Here is a 27,046-nt window from a genome sequence, read left to right on the forward strand (position 1 = left end):
AATTTAAGCAATATTGGACATATGGAGCATATATCCTAGTCCATATGAATATCGATATTGGTGAAATCGAATTAGCGAAATGTTGCACAAATAAGATTTTTGTGTAAAACCAGTGTTGCCAACCATCTAAGAGCGCCTTAACCTACCTAGGCACCAATATTACACTACTTTCACTGTTACTGTACCCTACGCCCGGCCTTAAGATATACTAAATATTAATAAATTTGTTGTTCATTGGTTAATTTTTAATATATACAAACGACCATCTTGAAATTACCCTACGGACCCAGATTTGAGGCTGAATTACCCTACGCATAGGGTAATCACCCCACGGTTGGCAACAATGTGTAAAACCTTTAGACTTTAGAGACTGACGGGGTCCTGGAGACTGAGGTCACTCGATTTTTTTCCTTTTATTTTCCTCTGTCCTTGTGTGCATTTGGGACCTCGTTGTGAATATGTTTTCAAGTTTATTTCCTTTTGTAAGTTGTTCGCTGGTGCGAGTCCGGCTTTCAGTTCACGTATTTTGTTAAATTGACATTGTTTAATTTTGTGATAGAATTTTGAACCCCAATTTTATCACAAAACTAAACTATGCTATTCGAGCCACCGAGAAAAATCTCCCCATGTCGAGAGGTTCCACCAGTCGTCGAGTCCCTGTCCCCTCACAGGGACTAAATTATTTAGCTCAACCAGAAATTCCTGGGAATTTCCGTAAACTGGCCAGATACAGAAAATATCATCTAGTGCAAACATAAACATGATAACTAAGCTAAATAATTTAGTCCCTTCTATAAAATTTACTGTAGAGGAAGGGATTAATTGTAATTTGAATTTACTTGATGTACCAACCAATAGAAATGATGGAAATCTCACCTTTTCAGTCTTTCAAAAATCAAGTAACATTGCCTCTCTTGTTCATTATCATTCCAACCAACATCAAAATGTTAAAATCTGTTTTTTCTGGGATATTCCTAAGAGGTGTGCGTGCCTTTAGCCCGCAATTTATTGACGCTGAGATTAAAACTATCTATGGTATTGCCTTGAAACTTAAATACACAAGGACTTTTGTAGATGTAGAATGGAATAGACCTAGGAAAACATTTATTTAACTAATGACAAACTTGAATTTAGTAAGCATAACTTTCTCAAATTACCGTATGATGAAAGATTTTTAGAAATTCTTAGAATTTTAAAGCTTTTCAACATAAATTTTGTTTTCAGTCATTTTAATGTTAAGAGTTTAGTAATAATATAATTCTCCTAAGATGTTTCTGGCTGCATAATATGAAATTCCTTGTAAAAAGTGTGATAAAATATATTCGTAAAATATTTTATCACACTGGAAAATCACTTTCACAAAGAATCAAACAATAATATTCTGCGAGAACTGGCCATATATCGAATTCATTATCCGTACATATGAGAGATTTAGATCCTATTAACTGGGGTGAAGCGACTTGTTTCAAGTCAAATAATGGAAGTGTTCGAAACTAAAGTCTTGGTTTGTTTAAACTCGATGCCTTCGTTGTTGAAATAAGTTGTTCATAAATATAAGCGACAAGATTAATATATTCAGCTTTATACACGTTTTCGGATTGTGTAAGGTTAAGTTTCCGTTTCTCATATGGTTCAATCTATGGTTCTAGTTTGTGACCGTGGACTATCTCTTTTATTTTTACCCTTTAGACCAATAACCATCTGGTATTCTAGGTCTTTTTGTGCCCCGACGATGCCAGAATAAACATGAAAAAGCACTGGTACTGAAAGGGAGAAATTATTTATATCTACTCTCTATGTATTAACCCCATTTTGCCTATGTTGACTTAAGTCTGCCTATTAGTGAGTTGACTGTAGTTAGAACGGATAAGGTCATGGTGCAAGAATAAAAAGGATAATGCCACTTTTACAGAGAAAGGACATTCACGTAACGGTGACTACATTGCTTTATGAGTCAATTACAGAATTAGCTGGGGTGTCCGTCGATAGAGTTACTGTATTATTTATTAATGACGACATTCTACAGCGGCCATTGACACATCAAATCCTATTGACGGAGCTGTAATCACAAGGGAATTTAATTCGTATCACGAATTCTCCCAATTATGCATGATTTTCAGATTTAAAGTAGCAGTTCAACCACTTACTGCGGACAAAAAAATCTTTCGGAATAATCTGTACTGGCAAAGAAATAGGACTGCCTTTCGCAGAGTCATCACATTTGTACGTTATAGTTTTATAGATAATCAATGGAGCTAAATTAGATGCGGGCGCTCAGATCGGAGTGATAGTTTTTGTTTTTCTCCCAGTGCTTGCTTAGAGTCTATAAAATCAGACAAAAACGTAAAATAACACACGCACAAAAGAAGACAGGATATGAAAGTGAAGGCTATCATGCACAAAGTACTGCTAGATATCTGATACGTTATCTGGTTCGTGTACGTAGTTTGGGAGGCGTCAGGCCTGTTTGTTAAGTTTGTGAAAAAGTGGGAGGTGTATATCATTACACTGGAACAGGTAAGCCTTGGTTTGTTTGTTTAACGACCTCCCTTGCTGTCATTCGATAGTTTGTGGGCTTGTATTCATAAGCGGTAAAATCTTACTTCATTAAAATATGATGAAAGCTATTTTGTTGTCATTAAACGATTCAAATATCATCATTGCAAATCTTTCATGAAGCCTTGAGAAGATAGTTCACTAACTCATCACCCGTATATCCAGCTGATCACTGCTTATGGCCAACAAGTAAAACTGTCAGTGGTGTACTAAGTTCTGTTGTAACACTCATTAGATAGTCACTCTGCCCTATGTTTATTTATAGATGGAAATGATCAGGAGTGCATGGCATTCATTATCCTCAGAGAATATAGTCTATTGTGATTCTTCAGAGTGTACACCACAGTCACTCGTTCTGGCTCGTATTTTTTTTCATTTATTTTTTGTAGTTGCCGCTTTTCAAGGGTTCATAATACACAGCAAAGAGAATATTTAGCGACAGTCTTCAAATTCCGAGCTGGGTAAGAAAGATCGTTAGATATAATGAAACGAGTGAATTGTTGGTTAACGTTCATTGAAAGTACTGTTGGTGTTTTGAGTAGTTTTACAATTGCCTTTTTAGTTACTAATGACATGAAATTAAGAGGAATGTCGAATAGTGATTCCGTTAAGTCAAGAAACTCATCAGCTGACTGACAGTTTTCGTTTGTTTATATGGGATGGGAAAGTTTGGTGGGCGGGTTTGTCGTATCACGAGGTGTTATTATGACAGTTACTTCGCCTGATTAGGAGAAGTAAGCTTTTAATTTCTTTTAAAGCTTGAGATATATCTCTCGCTTGCATTTGAAAGTCTTTTCTTTAGGCATGTTGTAGTTTGAGGAAGGTGTGTGATGTGTGCTGTTCCGGGAGGTTGTCTAGGTGGTGAAGGGAGTAACATGGAAACAAAACAAAGGAGGTCGGTTTTCTACCTAGAGATCGAACACATTCAAGCATTTTTGCAAATTGCAGCAAGCAGTTGTAAATTATAAGAGTTGAGTGGTAAATACTTACCCTTACAGGCTATTTTGTGGAACGACAGGCTGATCGTCGCTAGGTATTGGATCGTGAAAGTAAGCTTTGTCATAGCCTAGAGTAGCAGAGTCTGGTCTACCGGTACTTCAGTCAGGCAGTTTACAGCTACGGTACTCTACTGTATCTCTAGCAAGGCGAAGGATAAGGATTTGGGTTTACTAGTTACCCATGTTCTCGATTCTCGGCCCCTTACAGTCTCAAAACTCTGTGCAGAGCCACACCTCAAATGTCAATTCAAGTTACTGATCATGTTTTTGCTGGTGCAACAGTCTCTTTTAAGTTTGAATGATTTTAATATCTTTAAACTTTCATAGGCTTTAAAGTATTACCTACTCTGAATCTTTGAGCTACCGTATTTAGGTATTGTATCCTAGGCTACCTCAGATACTGATGCTTGAACACACATTTCTTCGTTTAATTATTAAAACTATTTCTGTTGAAGTAATATTTGTAAAATATCCTATTATCATTCACTGAGGATCACTATCCATGGGCTGTTATGTTTCTAATCATCTCTGTCTCCTCTAATGCTTTACTTAATCTGTATGATTCATGTAAGACTTAGGGTAAAAAACCGCATGGTACAGGGGTGGACCATGTACGATCAGCGTGAACAACCCCAAAAAAAGTACATTATAACGCGTCCTGACATCGGAGATGGGTATCAGTCGCGACTTCTTGTTGGTGAGAAACGGAGCTAAAGACCTCTACTCCGGTGTCAGGACGCGTTATAATGTACTTTTCTTGGGGTTGTACACATTGATCGTACATGGTCCACCCCTGTACCATGCGGTTTTTTACCCTATGTATGCAATTTATGCATTCTAACTGTAATGATCATCCTTTCTCTTTATAGTAGTAGGTCATATCTTCAGTGTAACATACCCTTGACAGTAGAAACACTTGATGATGTGATGTCCGCTTAAAGTTTATGCCTCCTTCTCTAGCATTAAAATATGATGGAAGTCCCTAACCAACTGGATCACATTTTAAAATTTAATGCTTAGTATTCCCACCAATTGTTTTTATAAGAAATTCTTAAAAAATCTTGCTCTTGGTATTCTCAACATTCTGCAAATATTAACCAGGTTACTTATGATCTTCCTTTGATTCTTTGAAGCTTCACTTGATAGGGTAAACAACCGTAGACGATCCATCGTCATCACGTGGCCAGGCCTTATTCACTCTATATTTAATTGGTGAAACAAGAATATAGTTACACTTTAAGCATACCATTCAAAAGATTGATGTTTTGTAAACATAATGTGATATATGAAAGGCCCATACAAACTAAAATAAGCATGTGAGCTTCGTAAAATATGTTTTCAAGGCAGTTTTGAAATCCAATATGGTGGCAATCGCGTGACTGGCCGTTCTAACCACAGACAATCCACTGTCTTTCCCAGTTTTCCCAGCACTCATTTGAACAATGTTAGCGTATATATGTAACGTTTATTGATCATACACAAGATTGCAGTTGTAATCAGTACAATAAAACAACATTTTGTTGCCTATATTAGTGAAAGTATGAAACTTTTTATTCCCGGGGTCATGGTTTGAGCTCTATTCAATTTTACCTTGTAATCGGTGGTTTTATCCTTACTGCCATCACAACTGAAACTCCACAGTGCTTATTTGATTGTAATTATACACATTTTGGTCTTAATTCACTCCAAATTGCACTTGAACCATGTTGCTGTTCCTGGTTCCTAAGCACTCACTCCATAAACACAGTTACGAGCGGCAGACGACTACACGTTTATGAGGTGCAAAGCTATATTCCCTTAAATGTTTACTTTACTCATTATTTAGTGTAACTTTACTTTGTTACTGCAAAATATTTATTTAATTCATGTCTATTATCCCTTTTTTGCAACCAAATTAACCCCCAAAAATTACAGATATTTCTGAAGTGCAGACGACGGCAAAATGACTCATTGTTGCCAATCTAGTGGAACTTCGCACATACACTGATGCATTTACAAACTGTTTCCATGAATTCTAGTTGTCATATTAATGCCGTAATAATAAAATTGGTGTAATATGTATATATACTACAAATAGATACACTTATTTCACTTATTTCCCTGGTTTTGTGTAAGTCTTATACCCAGTTTGGAGGGTAAACACATACCAATTGACAACACTGATAAACAATTGAAGAGCACAAAACGCCGCAAAGAATGTCGTAGTTCCCTTGGATAAGTAGTGGTTGGAAGTCGTGTTTACGATTGTTGTGATGAAAGTGCCCTAGCGTCTATGGGTACAAGTGGTGTGCGTATTTAGCGCAGAAAGTGGGAAGTTTGTTGACACAAGCGACTCCGCAAACATCGAGATGCGTCAATCTTCTAAACATTTTTAATTGTAAGTAAAAATTTCGAAAGCGTCATGGGGGTAGTGTGTACTGCGTTGGCCACACTTTTCACAACCCTCTGTTTAAATCTTAAAATATGGCCTTAATTTCTGACTTTGGAGAAAATACTTACTTCGAAAGGAGATTAGAGGCCTTGAGCTCCTGCTATCACCACCAACAACTCATGACTGATGACCATCTCCGGTGTCAGGACGTGTTAAGGTACTTTTTCGGAGGGTTGCCAAAAACGCGGTAGTTGGTGAGTTGGCCAGTCCAGTCGGTTGTTTACCTTACATTACATATCAGCATTCAATACCTCTCCCATCTTACTGATACCTTCATCTTTTATGTCATCCACCTTTAGATAAAATATCATCTATCTGCTCTAGTGTCAGTCCCAATTTATCTTTTAAATTTTTCCACTTTTTTTTCAAATGATTTCTCACCATTTTATAGTCAGTCATCAACACATGCAATGCAGATTCAGACAACCCCCTCTCCCCTAGCCCACACAGCATGACTAGCAAATACTTATTGTTAGGTGGACCATTATGAATCCTCTGTATAGCTTCTGAAAACTCATAGACTGTTTGTCAGGTGCTAGATACTAGTGCGAAAAGTAGATGCATCTGACCATCACCTCTTCTGAGGACATAGGATGAATTGTGTGTATCAAGATGAAAAAACTGGCTGGCACCAATGGTGGGTTGGTGAAGCATATGTCATTTTTTCTGTTGCCGATGGAATTTGGAGGGCAACTTACATATTGCCTAACCAAGATAGGCTATTTCATGATTTATTTAGGAAGGCGTTTTGAATTTCTAAGACCCTATCAATAGCAAATTGCAGTAGACAAAAATAATAAAATTTATTTTTCTGAATGCTTATCATTCATTTTTATACTTTTTTGGCCTTTAATATTTGTTCACACCGCTCATTTTTGTTTCCATGTTCCCTGTATATAACAATTTTTGTTAACCTAGTGTGAAATGGGGTTTTTGAGTAGGGGTTGAAACAAAAATAGTGATTGTAAAGGTAGGTTACTAAATAATATAAACAATAATTCTGTCTGGATTGAACTTCAGCTTAGATTTAGATAAAGATTATCTTTGTGATCTCATAGTCATTCTTTATTATCTGTATGCTTCTAGGTTTTTCTTTTGTTTGAACTAAGGTATTGAGCTATTAACTGAAACTGGTACTTAAGGAATGGGTAACTTTCCAAACTTCCAAGATGTATTGATTTATGGACAAAGTACAAAAATATGACTGTACACTTAGGCTAGAGTTCAAGGTTGGTTTGTCTAATTTGGTTTAACCTGCATTTGTAGAGGAACATTACAAGATAATGGATTGTTTGTCTTGAAAGGATTTCCAAGGTAAAGAATTCACTGGTTTTCTTTTTAAATTGGAAGAAACAATGCAAAGAGAATTTATGCTTAGGAGGAAAGCAATTTTGATAAGATTTAGAGAAGGACAGAAATTTTAGTGATTTATTTAAGAACTGCTGGTCATTGGTCATGTTTGTAAGTGGATTTATGTAGGTTCCTGAAGGATTTTATATACTGCAGGGGTTAGTCCACAGAACTCTAATTCTGGAATCCAAGTGTTTTGACATTTTTTACTGGAAAATCATTACAATCCTCATCTCACGAGTAAGGTTTCTGTAGGATGAGTCTGTAGGAACTATAAAAAGTTTAAACAAGGCTTTGGGAGGTTAAGTCTTTTCTTGTTAAGCACAGTTTGTATCATTTAAATTGATATACTGTTGCTGAATTGATAGTTGAAGCTTGTTAACAAGCTAGCTAGGTGGTGGTAGGTAGGGAGTTGGTTAGTATTGACTGGCTCACCTGTCCACGGAACCTCACTATTTTCATTGTTTAGTCAAGATGTATCCCCAATATTTTTTTTACTCTTATCACTAATGAAACTGCATGCTTTTTTCAAGATTTGGCTGATGATCTTATCCACCTTATTTTTTTGGGACATTGTTTGTGATTTATCTTTAGGTGTGTAAGTTAGGATAGCTGTTGCAGAATAGCACAGATAATCTTGGTGAGAGGGTGTGTGTGGCTGCTTAATGTCCCCTTTGAACAAAGATCCTCATACTTATTATTCCTTAGAGTAGGATACAGGTCTCCTTAGTGCAGTGTGATAAGTGTGGGACAAAAGAAGACTTGGTTTCATTGTGAAGTCATATGTTGCCCTTTATTCTGACACCTATTCTTGACATAATTTATGCCCTTGTGACATTAGCTGTGCCCATGGAAACACAATTATGCAGTTCCCTAACCTCCTTGAGTTCACCTTCCACCTCTACCTCCTCACCTCCTCATTTTCATAGTCTTCAGACTGTAGGATGGAGAAGATGAGCTGAGAAGCCCCTCCCTAGGAGATCACACTGGATTTCTTGCAGGTTAGGTGCACTCTTTCTTAGAGAGCGGCAAGTCATAATTCTAGTTTATTGGAAGTTTTCTGTAAGAACTGTTGACCTAGCCCATAAGCTTTATCATGACCAGTCTTTAGTTTATGAATTTCTCAGGAAAATGATCTGACCTGGAAGCCTTCCATGCTCGTGGTATCTCTTTGGAGGTGTGCGCGCTGTGGAGGGTTATTACACACCATGGTTTTTGGCTCTCCTGGTTCTTTTGAATCTGTTCTAAAAGTCCACAGCCACGATCTTGACTCATTCACTTGAATGGTATGGAAAAGGACCATCTTAAACTGTGAATCCAGTGTGTACCATGACAGTTGAATTGTATATGCAGTTAGTCACATAGCCTATCTGTGGTACCAGTCCCAGCCCTTTCAGGTTGGTTACTGGCTAGCATCGTATGGTAGTGTACATCTGCTCATTTTGGCCCAGTACCATTTCAGGTTTGAAGGTAATATATTGAATCTGTTTGGGTTCACACTTATGCGTGTTGATCATGGCTCAATCCCTCGGCTTTAGGATTCCTGACCAGCAACACTATGATCTATAATGCCTGTATTAGGGAGGGTTGATGTGTCCTTTCCCTCTAGTACTTGTGTGGATCTGTTAAAAGTAGATGGTCTTATGCCTAAGGAACCTCAGCAGCCCAAGTGGAAAAAACAGTACTGTGAGATCACTGGATTAATTGGTATCAGGGGAAGATACCTAGGCAACCCCTAAAATCCTAGGTATAAAACAGATTGTCCATTGTGCATAGCTTTGTGTTTGCTCCTGAGGAGATGCCGTTTAGGGTGTCTAGGTCACCATTCGCACAAGTAATGTAGGAATTGAATTCTTCGAAATTCTTTAGCCTCCAGTCACTATTTGGCTGTAGGCTAATGAATTTTATTACGTACTAAGCTTGTCAGCAGAGGTATTATGTTCTGGAGTACACAGAGACCAGCCCCCTTGAGTTGCTCTGTGCTTAAAGGATTTCTTCTCTTAGTAAAACAGTTCATGATGTCACTTGCCATGTTAGCTTGGGTATATTTACACTATGCACCCACTATATTATCTTGACTGCTGGTTGGTCCTGGAGGCCACAGGTGGGTAGTATCTCAGAGACTGAGACAGTTTGTTCACAATTTGCTATGATCTGGGGAATTTGCCTACCAGGTATGCATATCTACCTTCAATGACTGATCCAGATGTTGCCAAAGATTCTCCTATATTAGAAAATCTAGGGAAAATTTAATTTTCCCCATTAAAGGGCTCTGTGACTTTTTATTTATTCATTTGTTATTTTTTGTCTTTCAATGGGTAAATAACAAATGGAACATATTCTACTGCAGATTTTAGGAACCGAACATGGACAAATTATAGAAAGTGTATGTCTAGTCCTTTGTTATAAACTTTTCATATATTAAAAAAGTAGGGTTTTCTTTCTTCTTATTGCTTACTGCATACTTAGTACATACACTCCTCCACATAATTTTCACATTCCCGTATCATGCAGTACTTCTTTTATAAGAGAGTGCTACATTCTAACATTATCCATGTGAAATTTAGAAATTCAGGGTTTTTCAATCTTTCCTTTATTGTTTTGGTTTGTTTTTCATAATAACGGGCTATAATCCAGCTGTCTGTTCATACAAAGATTTGTATCTTTCAGCCAATATTGCAGTGGTGTATAGTGGTTAGAATGATTTAGTTTCAAGCGTGGTACAGTATTTACTTTTTCTTTCTGACATTAAGTTCTCTGTGGCCAAGATTACACATGTATGGTTAAATACGTAATTGACAGCTCAGAACCATGCTCTAGCATATTACCATGTGCATCATGTTTAAATTTTGCAGCAAACATGAGTTTCTGGTTATATAGTAGATTTAGATAGTTTGGTTGTTAAACATTCAATTTGGAAATTTATGGTAAAGTTCTTAAAGCACACTAACATACTGTTCTTAGTACTGTACGTATAACAGTGTATCATGCATACATTAATACCATTTGTGTATCTTACTTATTTCTTATTTGTACAGTTAAATAAACCTGGAGCCCAGATTTCACAGTTCACTATACGTACAGTACTTGCTGTGTGGTAGTTGAGTGCCTAATAGTATCCAAAGAGTTTTGTGATCGAGATGGGAAACATTTACATTTGCACCTCACTACTAGAACTGTGAACCTTATTTTGGAATTACTGTTTCAGCTCTCACGATGGAGGAAGGTTCTGTCTCAGGTGCATCATCAGGGGCATCATCTCCTGAGCCACAAGAGCCATTCAGTCCTAAATATACTGTGCGCATGAGTGATCGAGTCACAAAAGATGGAGAGTCTGTGAAGTTCACCTTGCAAGTTTCAGAGGTTTGTAAAGTATTGAACTTTTATTTTATATCAAGTGTGTCAGTATAATTATACATATCTCTTTGACTTGCATGATAATCATCCACTTGAGCAGAGAACAACGATCATCTAAAATTTCCATAGGGATGGTGATTACTGGACATGGAAGGAGTTCCTTGGTCACCTGCTGCAAAATCACTTTACCCTTGATCTTAAACAGAGTAGAGGAGTGCATGTGTGTGAAGATTGTCCATTTACTTTTGTTCTCTTCAGTTTCATTTGTATTACCGTTTATTAAATGATTATTTTTATTTTATTTTTTTTTTTTTTTTTTTTTATATAGTTTGGTTTTAATATGGATGTTTAGTAGAATCTTTTATGTCTGGAAGTTTTTAACTTTGACGGTATTTTATATATATATAGTACTGTATTATATCTTCCTAGCAAATACTGTTGTGATTGTGCTTTATGGCTTTTGCTCAGCTACTTTGGAAACTGTATGCATTTTTCAAAGAATGTGATTTGCATCGTGAAGGTTCACGTTTATTTTCTCAGTAAGGAAAAGAATTATATATACTATACTCCCTTTGATCAGGTTTGCTATTATTTTTAATTGTTTAATTTTTAGATTTTTTTTCTGTTCAACCAAGCAACAAGAGTGTATGAAATGGGTGAAAGGTCAAAGCAGAGAGCATTGAGGTGAAAGGAATGTTGCAAAGAACCTTTTTATACCATGGACAGAAAACCCACAGGGCCCCTAGTTGGGACATGATTTCAGCCTAATTGTACAACAAAACTTAGGTTATACTCATGTAGAAAATGGCCTCAGGGCAGAGAGATGTTTCATTTCATGGTGGAATCAGCGTCTTGGTTTATTGCTTAGAGTAGTATTTAATTATTTTTTTCAGGCCTTGCATTTTCTTTTTTTTGTCAGATGAATCTACTAAACAAAATTTTTTTAGTGTTAAGTTTGATAATAAGAATAGTACGTTGATTAGTGTTTTATGTAAAGCAAGATCAGATTTGTCTGTTTGTTGATGAAAGTATTTTAAATTAGCATTCTGTGTGAATAGATTTTTGAGTATGTATGCTATAAACTTCATTTATATTCTCTTTAACAGAATGGCCTTACTGTGCAAATGTTAGAAAGAGAATTTGAGGACTTTGAATACTTGGAACACTGTGTCATAACTGGTCAGCCGTCACATGGTCTTATCATCCCACCCTTGCCGCAACGATCTGCCACTGGTAAGTTTACTGCGTTTAGTTAGTAAATTTATATGCAGGATATTTGAAGGCCCATAAAATCTTATTTAAAAGGTTTATGACAAGATCCACAAGTATACATGACAGTTTGAATATAATTTGTATAAAAATTTTATTTCTTAGATGGCAGTTCTAAAATTTTGTTTTATAACAATAAAATCTCTCAGTAACAGACTAGAAGGGTTTGAGAGGAAAGTGATAAGTTGACATCCATTTTTAGAAAGTTTTCAGGTTTTTGCAATGTCAGTGGTTGGAAAGTATCCATTGTTAGAGAGTTTTCAGGTCTAGTAGTATGCTGTTGCTGGGTTCCACTGATGAACTTCAGTCAACATATACTGTACTGCATTTAGAGTAGAAATTGATAGTACTGAGTTAAAGTGACAAGATGAAATTAGATGAAAAATACAGTTTTATATGCAATAATTCAGAATGGTTTGCAAAATGAATTTGTTCTTTCTTGTTAATTGTTATACAAGTACAGTACTGCACAATCTTAGTGAATGCACAAGATATGTATTAAAAACGAAGAGTAAGTGTTGTAAAGCCATTGGAGACAATTACTTATGACCAAAAAAGACAAATTGTATTATCTGTACTTATTCTCATTACTTTTTCTCATTATTAAATTGCATAGGTAGGTTTCTTACTGTCTGTTCTATAGAGAAGTCTGTTATTGAGAGAGCTTTGCAATATTTTTTGGCTGTATCATTCTATTACTTAAAAAAAAAAATTGATTTCAGACCCCCATACCGCTGAAATTCAGTCAAAACGTCTTATGGGCAAGGAATCCAAAACACTTATTGCTGATGAATTTCACAAAGATTGCCATCAACTACAAAAGTAAGTGAAACAGTGTTATATTGAATATGTTGTGTTATATAGCTTCCATAAATAACAGTTACAGTAGTTCCTGATTCTTATTGAATGAGTAATATCATTCAGCAGATAGTACGTACTACTGTGATTCATGAACTTCTTTGTTAGCCACTACCACAGTCCTATCTTGTTGGGACCAGCAGTGTTCGTGAGAGATTTGTGGCTGATTCTTTGTGTGTGTGCTGTGGAATCTCACATTTTCATGTTATTAGCTGAGTGTTTGTTCTGTGAAGAAGTAAATTGAATGCATATGTCTAGTTCATCTGAAATGAAAAATTGAAGGAGAGGACCTGAGCTTCTTAAAGTGAAAATGCAACATGAATTTGGCAAAAATTTGAATCTATTTTGAGTTTTCTTAAACAGTCAACCCCAACCTATTTGCAGTTCTGGATTCTCAACTTCACCTATTTGTGGATTCTTCTGTGGCACGTATATCCACATTATTTGTGGAAAATTCGTGTATTTGCAGAATTTTTTGAAGAGAAATATTCACTAATTACGTACTGTGTTTTCATATTTTTGCAACTAAATACATTTTTCAACATAAAACTATTAAAATAAGCAGGTATAAGCATTTTTAGAGGGAATTTTGGTGTTTTGAACTATCAAAATAGGCAATTATAAGCATTTTTAGAGGTTGTGTCAAGTATTCGCGGATGTTAGCAATTGGGGAGCTTATCGTCCCTATCCCCCCACCCCCCCGAATCCCGTGGGTCGACTGTGGTGTGACTGATAATTTTTGCCCGGAAGCATTTCAGATAAAAAGTTTCAGTTGTGAACTGGTCAGTCCCTGCTGCGGACAGCAAATGTCTGATTAAAGCAGGTTAGAATGTGAAAATTTGGTTAGCAGCCCAGTGATTGCAATTTTGATAGGCCTTGCAGTTGATGAGAATTGTCTTTAAAACCTGGTAACTAAAATAGAATTGAGACCAGTATTATGGAAAATTTTAGAATTTTTGAAATAGGAGGGAAGTATAGATAAGGGTTATCAAGAATTATCATGATTATATTTGACAAAGCCACTGAGTATGGGTGTAGACTTTCATAGAGCTCTTAATTGAAAGGTGAAAATTTGAGCAAGGTCAAGTTAAAGATGATGGACTGGTAAGGAAAAAAAAAAACAGGAAGCAAGTAAAAAGTAAAGGGCAGAAAGTAGTGAAGATCAGGTGTTCATACTAACTTGTATTGGATCTGTCCTTCTCCAAAATCCTAGAATGTGTGATTTTTATGAACAATTAGTTACTGTATTCATCTGGAAAGATTGAATGCTTACAAACAATTATGTATATGATACAATGAATGCTGTATGCTTTGGTGTAAATGATGTTGTGGGGCAAATGTGGTATTGAGGCCTTAGACTGTCAGTTTGGTCTTTGATAGTGTGTACTAGTATGTAAAACCTTATTTTGGAGTCTTTTATGAACATAATTTTTTTTAAACATTCCAGTTTTGTACATAAATGATTACCTTTCGAGTTCATAGGTTGGTTGTTTCATGTACAGTATTGTCATTCAGACTCCAAACGTTATTGAGAAAGCAGAACGTTACAAGCCGTATGGTTGAGGTGTTATGTAAGAGAAATAAGAGACGAGATATAACAGAAAGATACTTGTGTAAGTCTGCTGGACATGTAAGCATTTGCACTCAGTTTGAAGTCTTGGATATCCAACATAGCAAGTTCATGATAAGTTACTTGAAGTAACTGGGAAGTCTGTATGTTCACACCTAAATTGTTAGAGGTACTTTTGCTGACTGTTGAATAACTGTCCAAAATATTCTTTTCAAGTTAGGGAATTTTAAAAACTGCAATTGGTATAATATGAAGCATGTAAAGTTATCTTAATTTATGTACTGTAATACCATATTGATGAAAGCTAGACCTTTATGTTAGGGTCGAACTAATTGAACAGTTCCATGATACTTAGTATTTATAATAACATTTTCTGTTTTGTACATGAACTTCCCTGCCAGATATATACTTAGCTATAGTCTCCGACGTTCCGACAGAATTTCAAATCTCGCGGCACACGCGACAGGTAGGTCAGGTGGTCTACCTTACCCGCCGCTGGGTGGCGGGCGTATGAACCAATCTATCTCTCCAGCCAGATTTTTTTCTGTCGCTGAAGCGATAACAACTGTTGTCGGTTCATTCCGATATATTCTTCATTTCTCGCTTGCCTGGAGATTGATTTGGACATTTTGGTGACGTATTCGCTCTATGTTGGCTTGGCATACGCTGATTGTGGACCGTTATTGACTTTGCGCTGGATTTTCCTGTAGAATGTCTGATTTTGATTCTGTTTCCAAAACTCCGGTTTTGTTTAGAGTATGTTTGACCGATGGATGTAAGGTGAGGTTACCGAAAGCTGCGGTTGACCCTCACACTTTCTGTGTTAAATGTAGGGGGAATGAATGTTCGTTTAGTAACCCGTGTCAAGAGTGTGAGGTTTTGAACGAAGATGAATATAAGGCTCTTTCTTCTTATATTAGGAAACTGGAAAGGGATAGTAAAGCTTCTTCAAGGAGTTCGAGCAGGTCGAGAATGAGTGAGAATGAAAACTAAACATTAATGTAGTTTTAGAACCTTCCTCCCAGGTCTCAGCTCCTGCTCCCCGCACCGAAGCCGTAGATTCGTCTTCGGAGGTGGCGGCCTCAAAAGCTTTCCTTGTGTTCTAAGGAAGACAAGAATCTTCGTACTGATCAAGGTAAGAGTGTCAGTGATGATAAGTGCAGTGTACCCAGTTGATGTGGAGGGTGCGTCTGACCGGCTCCTTAGTGCCTCCAGGCCTAGACTCTTCCAGACTCCCAGTTCCAGTGGATGGAGGAAAGTCGAAAGCCGCAGGAGGGCTAGGGAGAGCCCCCACCGGTCAGGCGTCCCCTCGGCAGATCCTGAAGTTCGCTCCCAGGCTGCCTTGGATCGTAAGAAGAAGAATATTCTTCGCCAGTGTTTTTCGTCATCCTCTTCTCCTTCGCTGAAGCGTGTTGGAGCTCTAAGGAGGCGTCACGCCCGTTGAAGAGGGCTGCGGAGGCTCCCTTCAGTACGTTAGCATCCAGCCCAGAAGATTTTTCTGATGTAGCTTCCTTGCAAGCAAAGAAGCCTAGGAGATCCGGTGATCGCCTCCTTCTCCCGCGCCTCGCGCTGAGCTTGCTTCGGAAGAAGATCCTGGGGACTCTCCTTCTCGAGTGCTAGCGGGCCTACAAGCTCAGATCACAGCCTTGGCGGACTCCTTGGCATCGAGATCGCGTAGAAGGAAGGATTTGTCTCTCCCGATCAAGAGATCGAGGCGCGTATCGTCGGAAGAGCGCTCTCCTTGTAATCAGCGTTCTCCTTCTTTTGAGGATTCTTCTACACATCGTAACATTTCACGAGAGGAACACCACTCCCGCTCGGAGGTGTCGAGACGCCATTCGACGGATAGGCGCTCCTTGGGGACTATGAAGATATTTTCCCCAAATCGGATTCCTGCCTCGGGTAGACGCTCAGCCCCTTCTGTTTCTCCTTCTTCTAGAGTTCGTGCAAGAAGAGAGAGTCGCTCAGGTCATAGAAGACTTAGTTCGTCGTCTCCGTCTCAATCTTTCTTCTCCTCGTCTTCTCAGAGAACCTAGAATGCCCTTCTGAAAGTAGGCGCACTTCTCCTTCCGACTACTGTAGTCGGGTGCGTACGATAACGACTGGTAGGCGCTCATCGCATGGAGTTCGCTCCTCCCCTGTAAGACATCAAGAGTCTAGTAGGAGCCCTGCTCCTGGTAGCGTCATTCTTTTAGTAGCTGTTCTCCTGGAGAAAGACACCTTGATCCTCGTTTGCTTCGTTGTCTCCTAGTAGGCGCTCTTCGTTCTCGAGACTCCCATTACTCCTGATCGGTCTCCTCTTGCTAGAAGTCAAGAACGCCTCAGGCGCCCTGATTCTGTTAGGCGCTCGGAGCCTTACAGACGTTCTCCCCTTGGTAAGGACCAAGATCTCGCCGAACGCCCTGTTCCGTTTAAGCGCTCGGAGCGTAGCAGCCGCTCTCCGCTTCGTAGGCATCAAGAGCCTCTCAAGCGCCCTGCTCCTGAAAGGCGCCCTATTTTTAGCAACGTTTCGCCGCTTGGCAGGCGCCAGGATTCACTAAGCGCCCTGTGACAGATAGGCGCTCGGCGCCTAGTAGCCGCTCTCCTCACGATCGGCGCCAGGATCTTAGCAGGCGCTCTCCCTCTCGTAGTTTCCCTAGGGATAGACGTGGTCTTTCTAGAGAAAGGAGTCCTTCCTCGTTTGCTGTTAAGAGTTTGTCTGCATTTAGGAAAGAATGCGAGTTTAGACAAGAATTTTCGGATAAGCGTCCTTCTTTTACAACTCGTCGTTCTCCTGTACGCCTCTCTACTTTGGAATCTTCTCCTCATTCAAGACGTTTGTCTCCTTCATCGCACTGTACCCCAGCTAGGAAATCATCTAAGGATTCTCATAAGGATCCTCATCCCCGTTCTCCTCCTCAAGAAGACCAGGAAGCCTCTGAGGAAGAAACTAATACATCGTTGGCATCAGTTTCTTCGTACAAGAAGCTCACAGAGCTTCTCCTTCAGGAGTTCGGAGAGTCTTTGAGCCTACTGCTCCTCCTTCTCCACACTCGTTGTTCTCCACAGCGAAAGCAACGAAAGGATCTTCGTGTGTGAGAATGAACCGACTCTTTCTATGAAGAAAGCGCTCAAGAGTTTCGGTGCATGGATGCGTACTAAAGAAGAAGCGGGGAAAACAATGTTTGCCTTCCCTCCGTCGAAGCTTTCAGGACGGACAGGATTTTGGTATGAGACAGGAGAACCCTTGGGACTGGGCCTTCCGTCTTCAGCTGACGCAGATTTTTTCGGCACTAGTAGACGCCACTAGAAGATCAGCTTTGAATTCGGCCAAAACTACGTGGCAATGAATGAAATAGATCACATTCTAAAAGGCATTTTTAGAGTCTTGGAAGTTTTCAACTTTCTCGATTGGTCCCTCGGAGTCCTAGCCAAGAAAACTCAAGGACCGACACGTTTTCTCCGGAGGATTTGAATTGTGTCTTATCCTGTATGGATAAATCGTGAGGGGATGGGGCCAGCGAAATAGCTTCACTGTTTGGAGCAGGGTCTTGAAGAAAAGATCAGTATTTTGCTCATTTTTAACAAAGTCGGTCTCACATGCTCAGAGATCGTCTTTGCTTTTTGCCCCTCTCTCTACACAGCTGTTTCCTAAACACCTGGTTCAAGACATTTCGAAGGCTCTCTCTGCCAAAGCTACGCAGGACCTTCTAGCGCAGTCTGCAAGGAAGCCGCGCCCTACCTTCCAGACTAAGACAAAGAAAGCTAGCCGACCTCTCAGGAACCCTTTCGAGGGCATCTACATCTAGATCCTCTTCGTTCAGAGGTCGGAAACCAAATAGAAGAGGGAGGACTTTTACGAAGTCAATCAAACCTCCCAAGTAAGACTCAAGTCCTTCAGACAACTGTAGGCGCCAGGCTTTTACAGTTTGCAGAAGTCTGGGCCCAGAAAGACGCAGATGCCTGGACCCTGTCAATTTTGAGGAAGGGCTATCTAATCCCGTTCTCTTGAGGCCTCCCTTGACGAATACCCCGAGGGAGTTGACGGCCAGATACAGGGACCCCATCATGAATCAAGCCCTCCGACTAGCGGTAGAGCAGATGCTGGAAAAGGAGGCGATCGAACTAGTGGCAGATCATCTTTCGGCAGGCTTTTACAACCGCCTGTTCCTAGTTCCGAATCCTCAGGGGGATGGAGACCGGTGTTGGATGTAAGCGCCCTGAACTTCTTTGTCGAAAAGAAGAAGTTCACGATGGAGACCACTGCCTCGGTGTTAGCAGCACTCCGTCCAGGGGACTGGATGGTGTCCTTGGACTTACAGGACGCTTACTTCCACGTACCAATCCATCCTTCCTCGAGGAAGGTTCTAAGATTCATGATGGGGGGAAGAATCTTCCAATTCAGGGCCCTGTGTGTTGGCCTCTCCACGGCCCCCCAAGTCTTTACGGCCATCATGAGGAACTGTGGCACAATGGCTTCACCTAGAAGGGGTGAGGATTTCGCTCTATCTCGACGATTGGCTTATAAGGGCCAATTCCAGAGATCGTGTCTGAAGGACTTGAAGAAAACCCTGGATTTGACTTATTCCTTAGGACTTCTGGTCAATCTGCAGAAGTCAAGTCTGATTCCCGCTCAAGAGTGCGTTTATCTGGGGATCCAGATGAACTCTCTGAGTTTTCGGGCTTTTCCGTCTCAGGAGAGGATAGCCCGGGGACTCGAAAAAAGTAACAACCTTCTTAGGGAAAGAAGTATGCACAGTGAGGAGTGGATGAGTCTGCTGGGGACGCTCTCCTCACTGGAGCAATTTGTTTCCCTAGGAAGGTTGCACCTGAGACCGCTCCAATTCTTTCTTTCATTCCATCGGAATTGGAGTCGTCCTTCTCAGGATTTGAAGTTCTCCCTGTCAATTACTCTTCAAATCAAGAAGGAGTTAGCATGGTGGGCGGATCCCGACAAGTTCTCGCAGGGACTGCCGCTTCAATCACAGAACCCCAGCCTGGTGTTGTTCTCCGATGCGTCGGAAACAGGTGGGGGGCGACTCTGGGAACCAAGGAGGTGTTAGGAACCTGGATGGGGGACCAGTCTTCCTGGCACATCAACAGGAAAGAACTAATAGCCGTGTGGCTTGCTCTGAAGGAGTTCGAGTCAGATGGGACAGGAGCAGTTGTGCAAATAAACTCGGACAACACCACGGCTCTGGCATACATCAGGAAACGGGGGGACGCATTCCGTCTCTCTGTACGAAACAGCAAGAGATCTTCTTCTGTGGACAGAAAAAAGGGGGATAAAACTTCTCACCAGATTCGTACAGGGAGAAAGGAATGTAAGGGCAGATCTCCTCAGCAGGAAAGATCAGGTCCTTCCCACAGAGTGGACTCTGCACCAAGATGTTTGCCAGAGCCTTTGGAAGTTGTGGGGCAGGCCTCTCTTAGACCTGTTTGCAACTTCAAAGAACAAAAGACTGGATCTGTATTGCTCGCCCATCTCGGATCCAGGAGCAATAGGGATAGACGCTCTCCTACTCGATTGGAAAGGACTCGATGTATACGCGTTTCCCCCCTTCAAGATTCTGGGCTTGACTTTAAAAAAGTTCGCAGAGTCAGATTCCGCGAGGATGACTTTGATAGCTCCCTTTTGGCCAGCACAAGATTGGTTCACAGAGGTGCTGGAATGGCTAGTGGATTTTCCAAGATCGCTTCCTCTAAGGAGCGATCTACTCAGACAACCCCACTTCGACAGGTACCACAAAAACCTCGCTCTCAGTCTGACTGGCTTCAGACTGTCCAGAAACTGGTCAGAGCGAAAGGCTTTTCGTCAGCAGCTGCTAAGGCAATCGCTAGAGCGAGGAGGTCTTCCACCTTACGAGTGTACCAGTCGAAGTGGGATGTCCTTCAGAAGATGGTGCAAGAGGAATAACGTTTCCTCTTCCAGTACCTCTGTGAATCAAATTGCAGACTTCTTTTTATTCTTAAGACAAGAATGTGGCTTTAGTCGTTCGACGATTAAAGGCTATCGTAGTATGTTGGCGAATGTCTTCAGGCACAGGGGCCTCAACTTATCGGAAGATAAAGACCTACAGGACCTTATTAGGTCTTTTAATACAACGAAAATGCAGTATCCTAAGACACCTAGCTGGAATTTGGATGTAGTCCTTCAATTCCTTGGGTCCTCTAGGTTTGAACCCCCTAATTCAGCCTCATTCAGAGACCTTACCAGGAAGACTCTGTTTTTGATGGCTCTAGCTTCCGCCAGAAGAGTGAGTGAGCTTCAGGCGATTGATGGTAATGTGGGTTTTAAGGAGGACTCTCTCATTTGCTCTTTCCTTCCTGGTTTTCTTGCAAAGAATGAGAACCCATCAAGTCCATGGCCCCAAGAACTTCGAGATTCGTGGTTATCTTCTTTGGTAGGAGAAGAACCCGAGAGAACTCTTTGCCCAGTGAGAATGGTGAAATACTACCTTAGAAGAAAAGAGCAACTGAAAGCCAACCGAGAGGTCCTGTGGTGTTCAGTAAAAGAGCCTACTCGTCCATTGTCGAAGAACGCATTGTCCTTCTTCTTGAGAAGCCTCATCAAAGAAGCACACGGATCCTGCAGAGAAGAACATCTTAGGCTTCTTAAAGTGAAAGCACACGAAGTAAGAGCCATAGCAACTTCTCTTGCTTTCAACAAGAATATGTCCGTGCGAAATCTGATGGAGACAACATTCTGGAGATGTCAGTCAGTGTTCGCGAACCACTACTTACGTGATGTGAGAATCACTTACGAAAAATGCTTCTCCTTGGCCCCTTACGTATCTGCGGATTCAGTGCTGGGGCAGGGAGCTGGAACTCATCCTGTTTAGTAGTATATAAATTTTTCCCCCTTGTATTTGTTGTTGTTGGTTGCCTTAAAGAGGATGCATGAAGGCATCTCTTTAGGTCGTAATACTAATCTTTAGTAGTTTGGTTAGGTGGTCTGATGAGTGTGGCTCCTTGCAAGTAGTAGTGGTTAGGACCTGTTAAGATAGGGACGAAACTCCCTTTAACAGGATCCGACTTGGATTCTACCACACAAAGGGATCACATATCCCAGTGGTAGATCCGAGAGTCTTTCAGCATCAGGTCACGTCCTAGCTGTAGCTCTCCAGACAACGCAGACTCAGAGACAATATCAATGAAGTCTTCTGCCTGAACAGGTAAGAACCAAGGTTATTTATATCCTACAACATCAGTTGTTTCTTATCTCTCCTTATTACTTTAGCTGTCTCTTACCCTCCACCAAGGGTGCCAATCAGCTAAGTATATATCTGGCAGGGAAGTTCATGTACAAAAATGATATTGTTAAACTACAATAAAGTTTTGTACATACTTACCTGGCAGATATATACGTCTAATGGCCCACCCAGCCTCCCCTCAGGAGACAGGTGAAAAAAAAAAAGATCTGGCTGGAGAGATAGATTGGTTCATACGCCCGCCACCCAGCGGCGGGTAAGGTAGACCACCTGACCTCCCTGTCGCGTGTGCCGCGAGATTTGAAATTCTGTCGGAACGTCGGAGACTATAGCTAAGTATATATCTGCCAGGTAAGTATGTACAAAACTTTATTGTAGTTTAACAATATCATTTTATTTACCATATAACTATAAATATAATTGCTTCCTAATAGTTTTTTTTTTAAATTGGTTTGGTATATGACAATATGTTATTTAATTTTCAGATATTTAGAACTACTTTTGAGTCATCCAGTCCTAGGGAAGAATGAAAGACTCCACATGTTCTTGACTATCAAAGAAGCTCCACCAAGAACTAAGGTAGGTTAAAGAGACAGTGTTATTTCTTTCTTGATATTTTGTAGTGATTAAGTAGTGTAATGAGACCAATGAATCACATTCTAAGTTTTCCTAGGTCTCTCCTTGAGAGTTTCTTTTTCCATGAGGGATAATGATTGGAGTGAGGCAAAAGTTGGATAGCAGGGTGAGAAGAGACCAAAGAAAACAGTTTTAAAAGTTTTAAGTCAGGAAACAATGTAACTGGAGGTTGCAGGCAAACTGAAAATAAGCTTTAGTACTGTCTAGAGTGCTGTATGTCTTACTGTAGGTTGTAGTAGATATCTTGATATTGTTAGGTGAGCATTTTGATGCAAAGAACCTACAGATGATTAACTAGCATTGGATAAGTAGAAAGTTAAATGCATTTTGGAAGTTCCAGTTCAGTCCATTTTCTTCAAGGTGGAACCTCACTCGGTTAATCCATAGCATCTCATAAGGGCCCCACCTTCCTAGCTTTTTTCAGTCTTGACTGCTTCATAGCAGCATAAAAAATTTGTGAGACTTAGATGATGTGGTGGAAAAATGGCAACGCAATAGTTTTTTGCCAACACTGTAGCCACATGCTTTGTGTATTTAAAAAGGATGCATATCTGTGCCCACTCTAGAGTGGGAAAACTGATACTACTGATGATCTTTTCAGATCCTGAAGCTAAGATTTCTTGTCTTTTTTTTTCTTTTTTTTTCTTTTTTATCTGAAAGACTATTTTGTGAGCCATCATAAAGAGTATGATTTCTTTTTGACTGACAGATTTCTTGCAAAGTCATATAAGTCAGTGGTGAGGCAGAGCTGTATTCTCAGTAGGCAAACCTTAAGGCATTGTAGGCTTCTCACAATATTATTTTTGAAGTTAAGTTTATTGAATGCTGTCATGCTTGGTATTCGTTCATGGAGGCCCCTCCACCTTTTCTTCTTTTTACTTCAAGAGATCACTCTTTTAGATACAATGTTTCTCTCTCTCTCTCTCTCTCTCTCTCTCTCTCTCTCTCTCTCTCTCTCTCTCTCTCTCTCTCTCTCTCTCTCTCTCTCTGATCATGCTTCATTGTGTCCATGTGTTGCCAGTTTTAATATGGCAACAGTATTAGCTTTGGGCAGCAGATGTATAGTTTGTGGCCTTGCCCTTCTATTCTTTATGTTAAATTCTTGTGATCATAACATTTACATTTGAAGTGCCCTTTAAGTTAACCTAAATTATGCATAAATTAGCTCTTCTGTAGATACCTTATTTGTCTTTGTAGTAGCATGGATGATTTCACCTTAAAACATTGTAAATTCCCAAATTTATAATAAGTACTAAATAGAACCAGCAATTGTGCTTTAGTGTAAATTTCACAAATTTATTGTTAAACTTTTGGTTCTAGGTGAAGAAGGGTATAATGACCAAGCTTTCAAACAGTCTGGATTTCCGAAAGTCGTCGTATCCTGACTGTGAGGAGTTCTTCCAGAAGGAAAGAGACTGGGTGGCCAAATACCATCCAGCTATCAACAATACCGCTGATGCCTTTAACAAGATTATTTGTGCTCAGTATAGTAAGTTTAGATTATTCACTGTATTATAATTAAGGTGGGGTATTTGTCTTGCAATTTTGCATAAACCAAAATTTGAAAGCTGTAATGAAGTCAGTCAGGTTAGTTTTGATATTTTATGATAGGCACCACAGTTACTTTTATAAAGAAAAGTAATGCTATATCATTCAGTTTAATTTTCTGTTGATGAAAAGTAAAAGCAAACATGCAATGCAACTGATGGTCAAGGTGACACTTTTATTTACTTAAGAAAGTATAATACTATTGTGTTGGCTCTCTCTGTTATTGATGACCATCAAAATTGGTTTTGTAATAAGTTTTTGACCAGTGATTATGATTTTCAAGCTCTAATGATTTTTATTGATGATTTGGTTATAAGTATTTAACTTTTAATTACATTTTGTGTATCACTATTTTGTCAGTGACTTGGAGAAAAATTCTTTTATCCCATTAAGCCCAAGGTATTTCAGGAACACTGATAGTATTAAGGGAAACCTTACTGTATGAGGTCTTTCTTTAGATAGTATGGCAGCAGCAGAGCTTAAGTAAATTGAACATCTATGCATTAATAATGTTGGATTACATTTGTTTTAGCAAGTCCTTGCATTAGCTCTGTTTCGGACATTCTACTAGGATTTCTTTTGTATAGCTGCCCAGAAATTAGTGGCTTTTTGTCTTTGCCAAGAAACTATTCATACAGACATAATATGAGTATTGTGTTTATTATCTTTAGCTTTACTTTTAATTTTAGCTGAATGTATATGGGATTCTGATAAATTAGGATTTTTATTTTATATTAAATTGTTGAGATATGGAGTTGATTTTGCTTATGTTAAATGGTTTGGTCTTTTCTTTTTTAACAGGAGTAAGTCATCAACTAGAGCAGTTAGTAACAGCATTTAAGCAGAGCAGTATGCCAAATAGTGAACTCCATAATAAACAGTTTAACATCATGAATATCCTTTTCTATGACACTGTAGATAATTTAAAGGTGAGTTTTCATTTAGTGTATTTTAATGAAATTTAATATGTGAAAATAAATCTCATGGTATTGAGTTTCAGATTAGTTTTTTCATGTAGACTTAGCCACATTGTATATGAAATGTAAGTACTTTATTAAATATTGTAGCCATAATTAATGATGTAAATTTATTCTGTGTAGGGTCAGCTAGAAAAAAAGACTGCCAAAGAAGAGATCATGCTAGGGTCTGTTCTTAACCTTTGGAATAACTACATTGATTCTGAGAACAACATGCTTCTTGACCGTACCAGTTTGATGGTGGATTACCAATCTTGTAACCGAGCCCTCGACAAGGCCAAGCCCAACAGAAAAGATGCGGTAAGTACCCATCTCAGAACTTACATACCCATTTTTATCTTCCAGATATTTTTTTGTTTATCATGGTGAGTTTTAGTATGCCACTAGTAGACTCAATCAAGTATGATTGTTCATGGTATGCACAGTTCCTCTTAACTAAATCCTTATTTAGGGTGGCTGTTTTTAATGAATGGCTTCCTGCTGTTTCTATCAAGTGTCCTCCATTTGTTTATTCATTGTCTCTCATGTCTTCCTGAATGCAGTCTTCCATCTCCTCTTTGGCCTTCCGCCTTCCCAGCATGTCCATTTCCATGATCTCGCCTGCAACATATTATTCAGTCTCCCCTCCACATTAGATGCCCAGACCATCCTAATTTTTTTATTTTTTGACTTTTTATGACTTCAATACCCTTTGCTGATCCCCTGATTTATTCATTTCTTATCCTGTCTCTTCTTGTCACTCAACTCATCCATCTCAGCATTGTCATTTCTGCCACACTTCATTTCCTTTACTCTGTTTTCTTCAGTGGAGTTGCTTCTGTCCCTTGTAACATAGCAGGTCCTACCTACCTTACCCTTCAACCTGATAGGGTCTCTCTTATTACAGGCCTTGTCCAGCACCCTTATCCTATTATTTCATCTGGTTGGAATTCAATAATTAACCTCTTAACATTTCCACCCATTGCATATATTATCAAACCCAGGTGCTTGAAGACTTAGTATTCAGTTCTCCAAGCCTATTCATCCCAAATATTATATATATAATATTTAAAAAAAAATTTTTTTGTACATGAACTTCCCTGACAGATATATACTTAGCTATAGTCTCCGACGTTCCGACAGAATTTCAAATCTCGCGGCACACGCGACAGGTAGGTCAGGTGGTTACCTACCCGCTTACCCGCCGCTGGGTGGCGGACTGTACGAACCACTCCCGTAAGCTTGTCAGATTTTTCTCTGTCGCGGGAACGATAACAACTGTTGTCGGTTCCTCTCGATAGTTTTTCGATTCTCGCTTGCCTGGAGTTAATTTGGACTTCTTTTGGTGACGTATTCGCTTTGTTTGGCTTGGCATACGCTGATTGTGGACCGGTTTGATTTTGAGTTTGATTTTCTTTAACGATGTCTGATCTAGAATCGGTAGTTAAAACTTCGGTGTTGTTTAGGGTTTGCGTGAATGAAGGATGTAAGGTGAGGTTGCCGAAAGCTTCGGTAGACCCCCACACGGTTTGCAGGAAATGCAGGGGGAATGATTGTGCGTTTGCTAACCCTTGTAGTGAATGTAAGGGATTGAATGAAGAAGAATATAAGGCTCTCTCTTCTTATGTTAGGAAGTTGGAACGTGATAGAGTGCGTAAGGCTTCCTCTAGAAGTTCTAGCAGATCTAGAATGAGTGAGTTGGATGTGGATCCTAATAGTACTAACGTAGAATTAGAACCTTCTTCCCCAAGTTGCAGCCCCGGCTCCCCGCACCGAAGCCGGAGATTCGCCTTCGGAGGCGGCAGCTCTGAAAGCCAAGAATCGTTCTGTGGATCAGAAGATTCGTCAGTTGGAAGGTAAGGAGAGTGTTAGTGATCAGTGCAGTGTCCCCAGTGTTGTGGAGGGTGCGTCTGACCGGCTCCTTAGTGCCTCTAGGCCTAGACCTCTTCCAGACTCCCAGTTCCAGTGGAGTAGAAAGTCGAAAGCCGCAGGAGGGCTAGGGAGAGCCCCCACCGGTCAGGCGTCCCCTCGGCAGATCCTGAAGTACGCTCCCAGGCTGCCTCGGATCGCTACAAGAAGGAGCTCCTACGCCAATGCTTCTCCTCTTCGTCGTCTCCCTCTCCGAAGAGAGGTTGGAACTCCCCGGATGCGTCGCGCCCGTTGAAGAGGGCTTGGAAGGCTCCCTGCAGTCCTTTGGCTTCTAGTCCGGAGGTTTTCCCGGAAGAATCGTCGGTGGAGGCGAAGAAACACAAGAAAATCCTGTGATCGTTCTTCTTCTCGCGCTCCGCGCTCGGCGCCTGCTTCCGAGGAAGAATTAGAAGATTCTC

General features: G+C 39.9%; 1 protein-coding gene across 4 annotated transcripts in view; it reads left to right on the plus strand.

Moving 5' to 3' along the window:
- Positions 1-2,357: 2,357 nt before the first annotated feature.
- Positions 2,358-27,046, plus strand: part of LOC135205760 (sorting nexin-32-like) — a 130,794-nt gene continuing 106,105 nt past the window's right edge. The window contains exons 1-8 of one of the 4 annotated variants that reach the window (XM_064236899.1): positions 2,358-2,517; positions 10,544-10,698; positions 11,799-11,925; positions 12,684-12,783; positions 22,065-22,158; positions 23,536-23,704; positions 24,565-24,692; positions 24,864-25,040. In XM_064236899.1, coding sequence (XP_064092969.1) covers positions 10,552-10,698; positions 11,799-11,925; positions 12,684-12,783; positions 22,065-22,158; positions 23,536-23,704; positions 24,565-24,692; positions 24,864-25,040 — 942 coding nt within the window. In that variant the 5' untranslated portion in view covers positions 2,358-2,517; positions 10,544-10,551. Of the gene's footprint in view, positions 2,518-2,876; positions 3,018-3,152; positions 3,291-3,375; positions 3,452-10,543; positions 10,699-11,798; positions 11,926-12,683; positions 12,784-22,064; positions 22,159-23,535; positions 23,705-24,564; positions 24,693-24,863; positions 25,041-27,046 lie in introns of those variants that run through there. The other 3 variants (XM_064236901.1, XM_064236898.1, XM_064236900.1) reach the window with 3 other exon arrangements.

This window comes from Macrobrachium nipponense, chromosome 24 (assembly GCF_015104395.2).
Source record: "Macrobrachium nipponense isolate FS-2020 chromosome 24, ASM1510439v2, whole genome shotgun sequence".
Lineage (NCBI taxonomy): Eukaryota > Metazoa > Arthropoda > Malacostraca > Decapoda > Palaemonidae > Macrobrachium > Macrobrachium nipponense.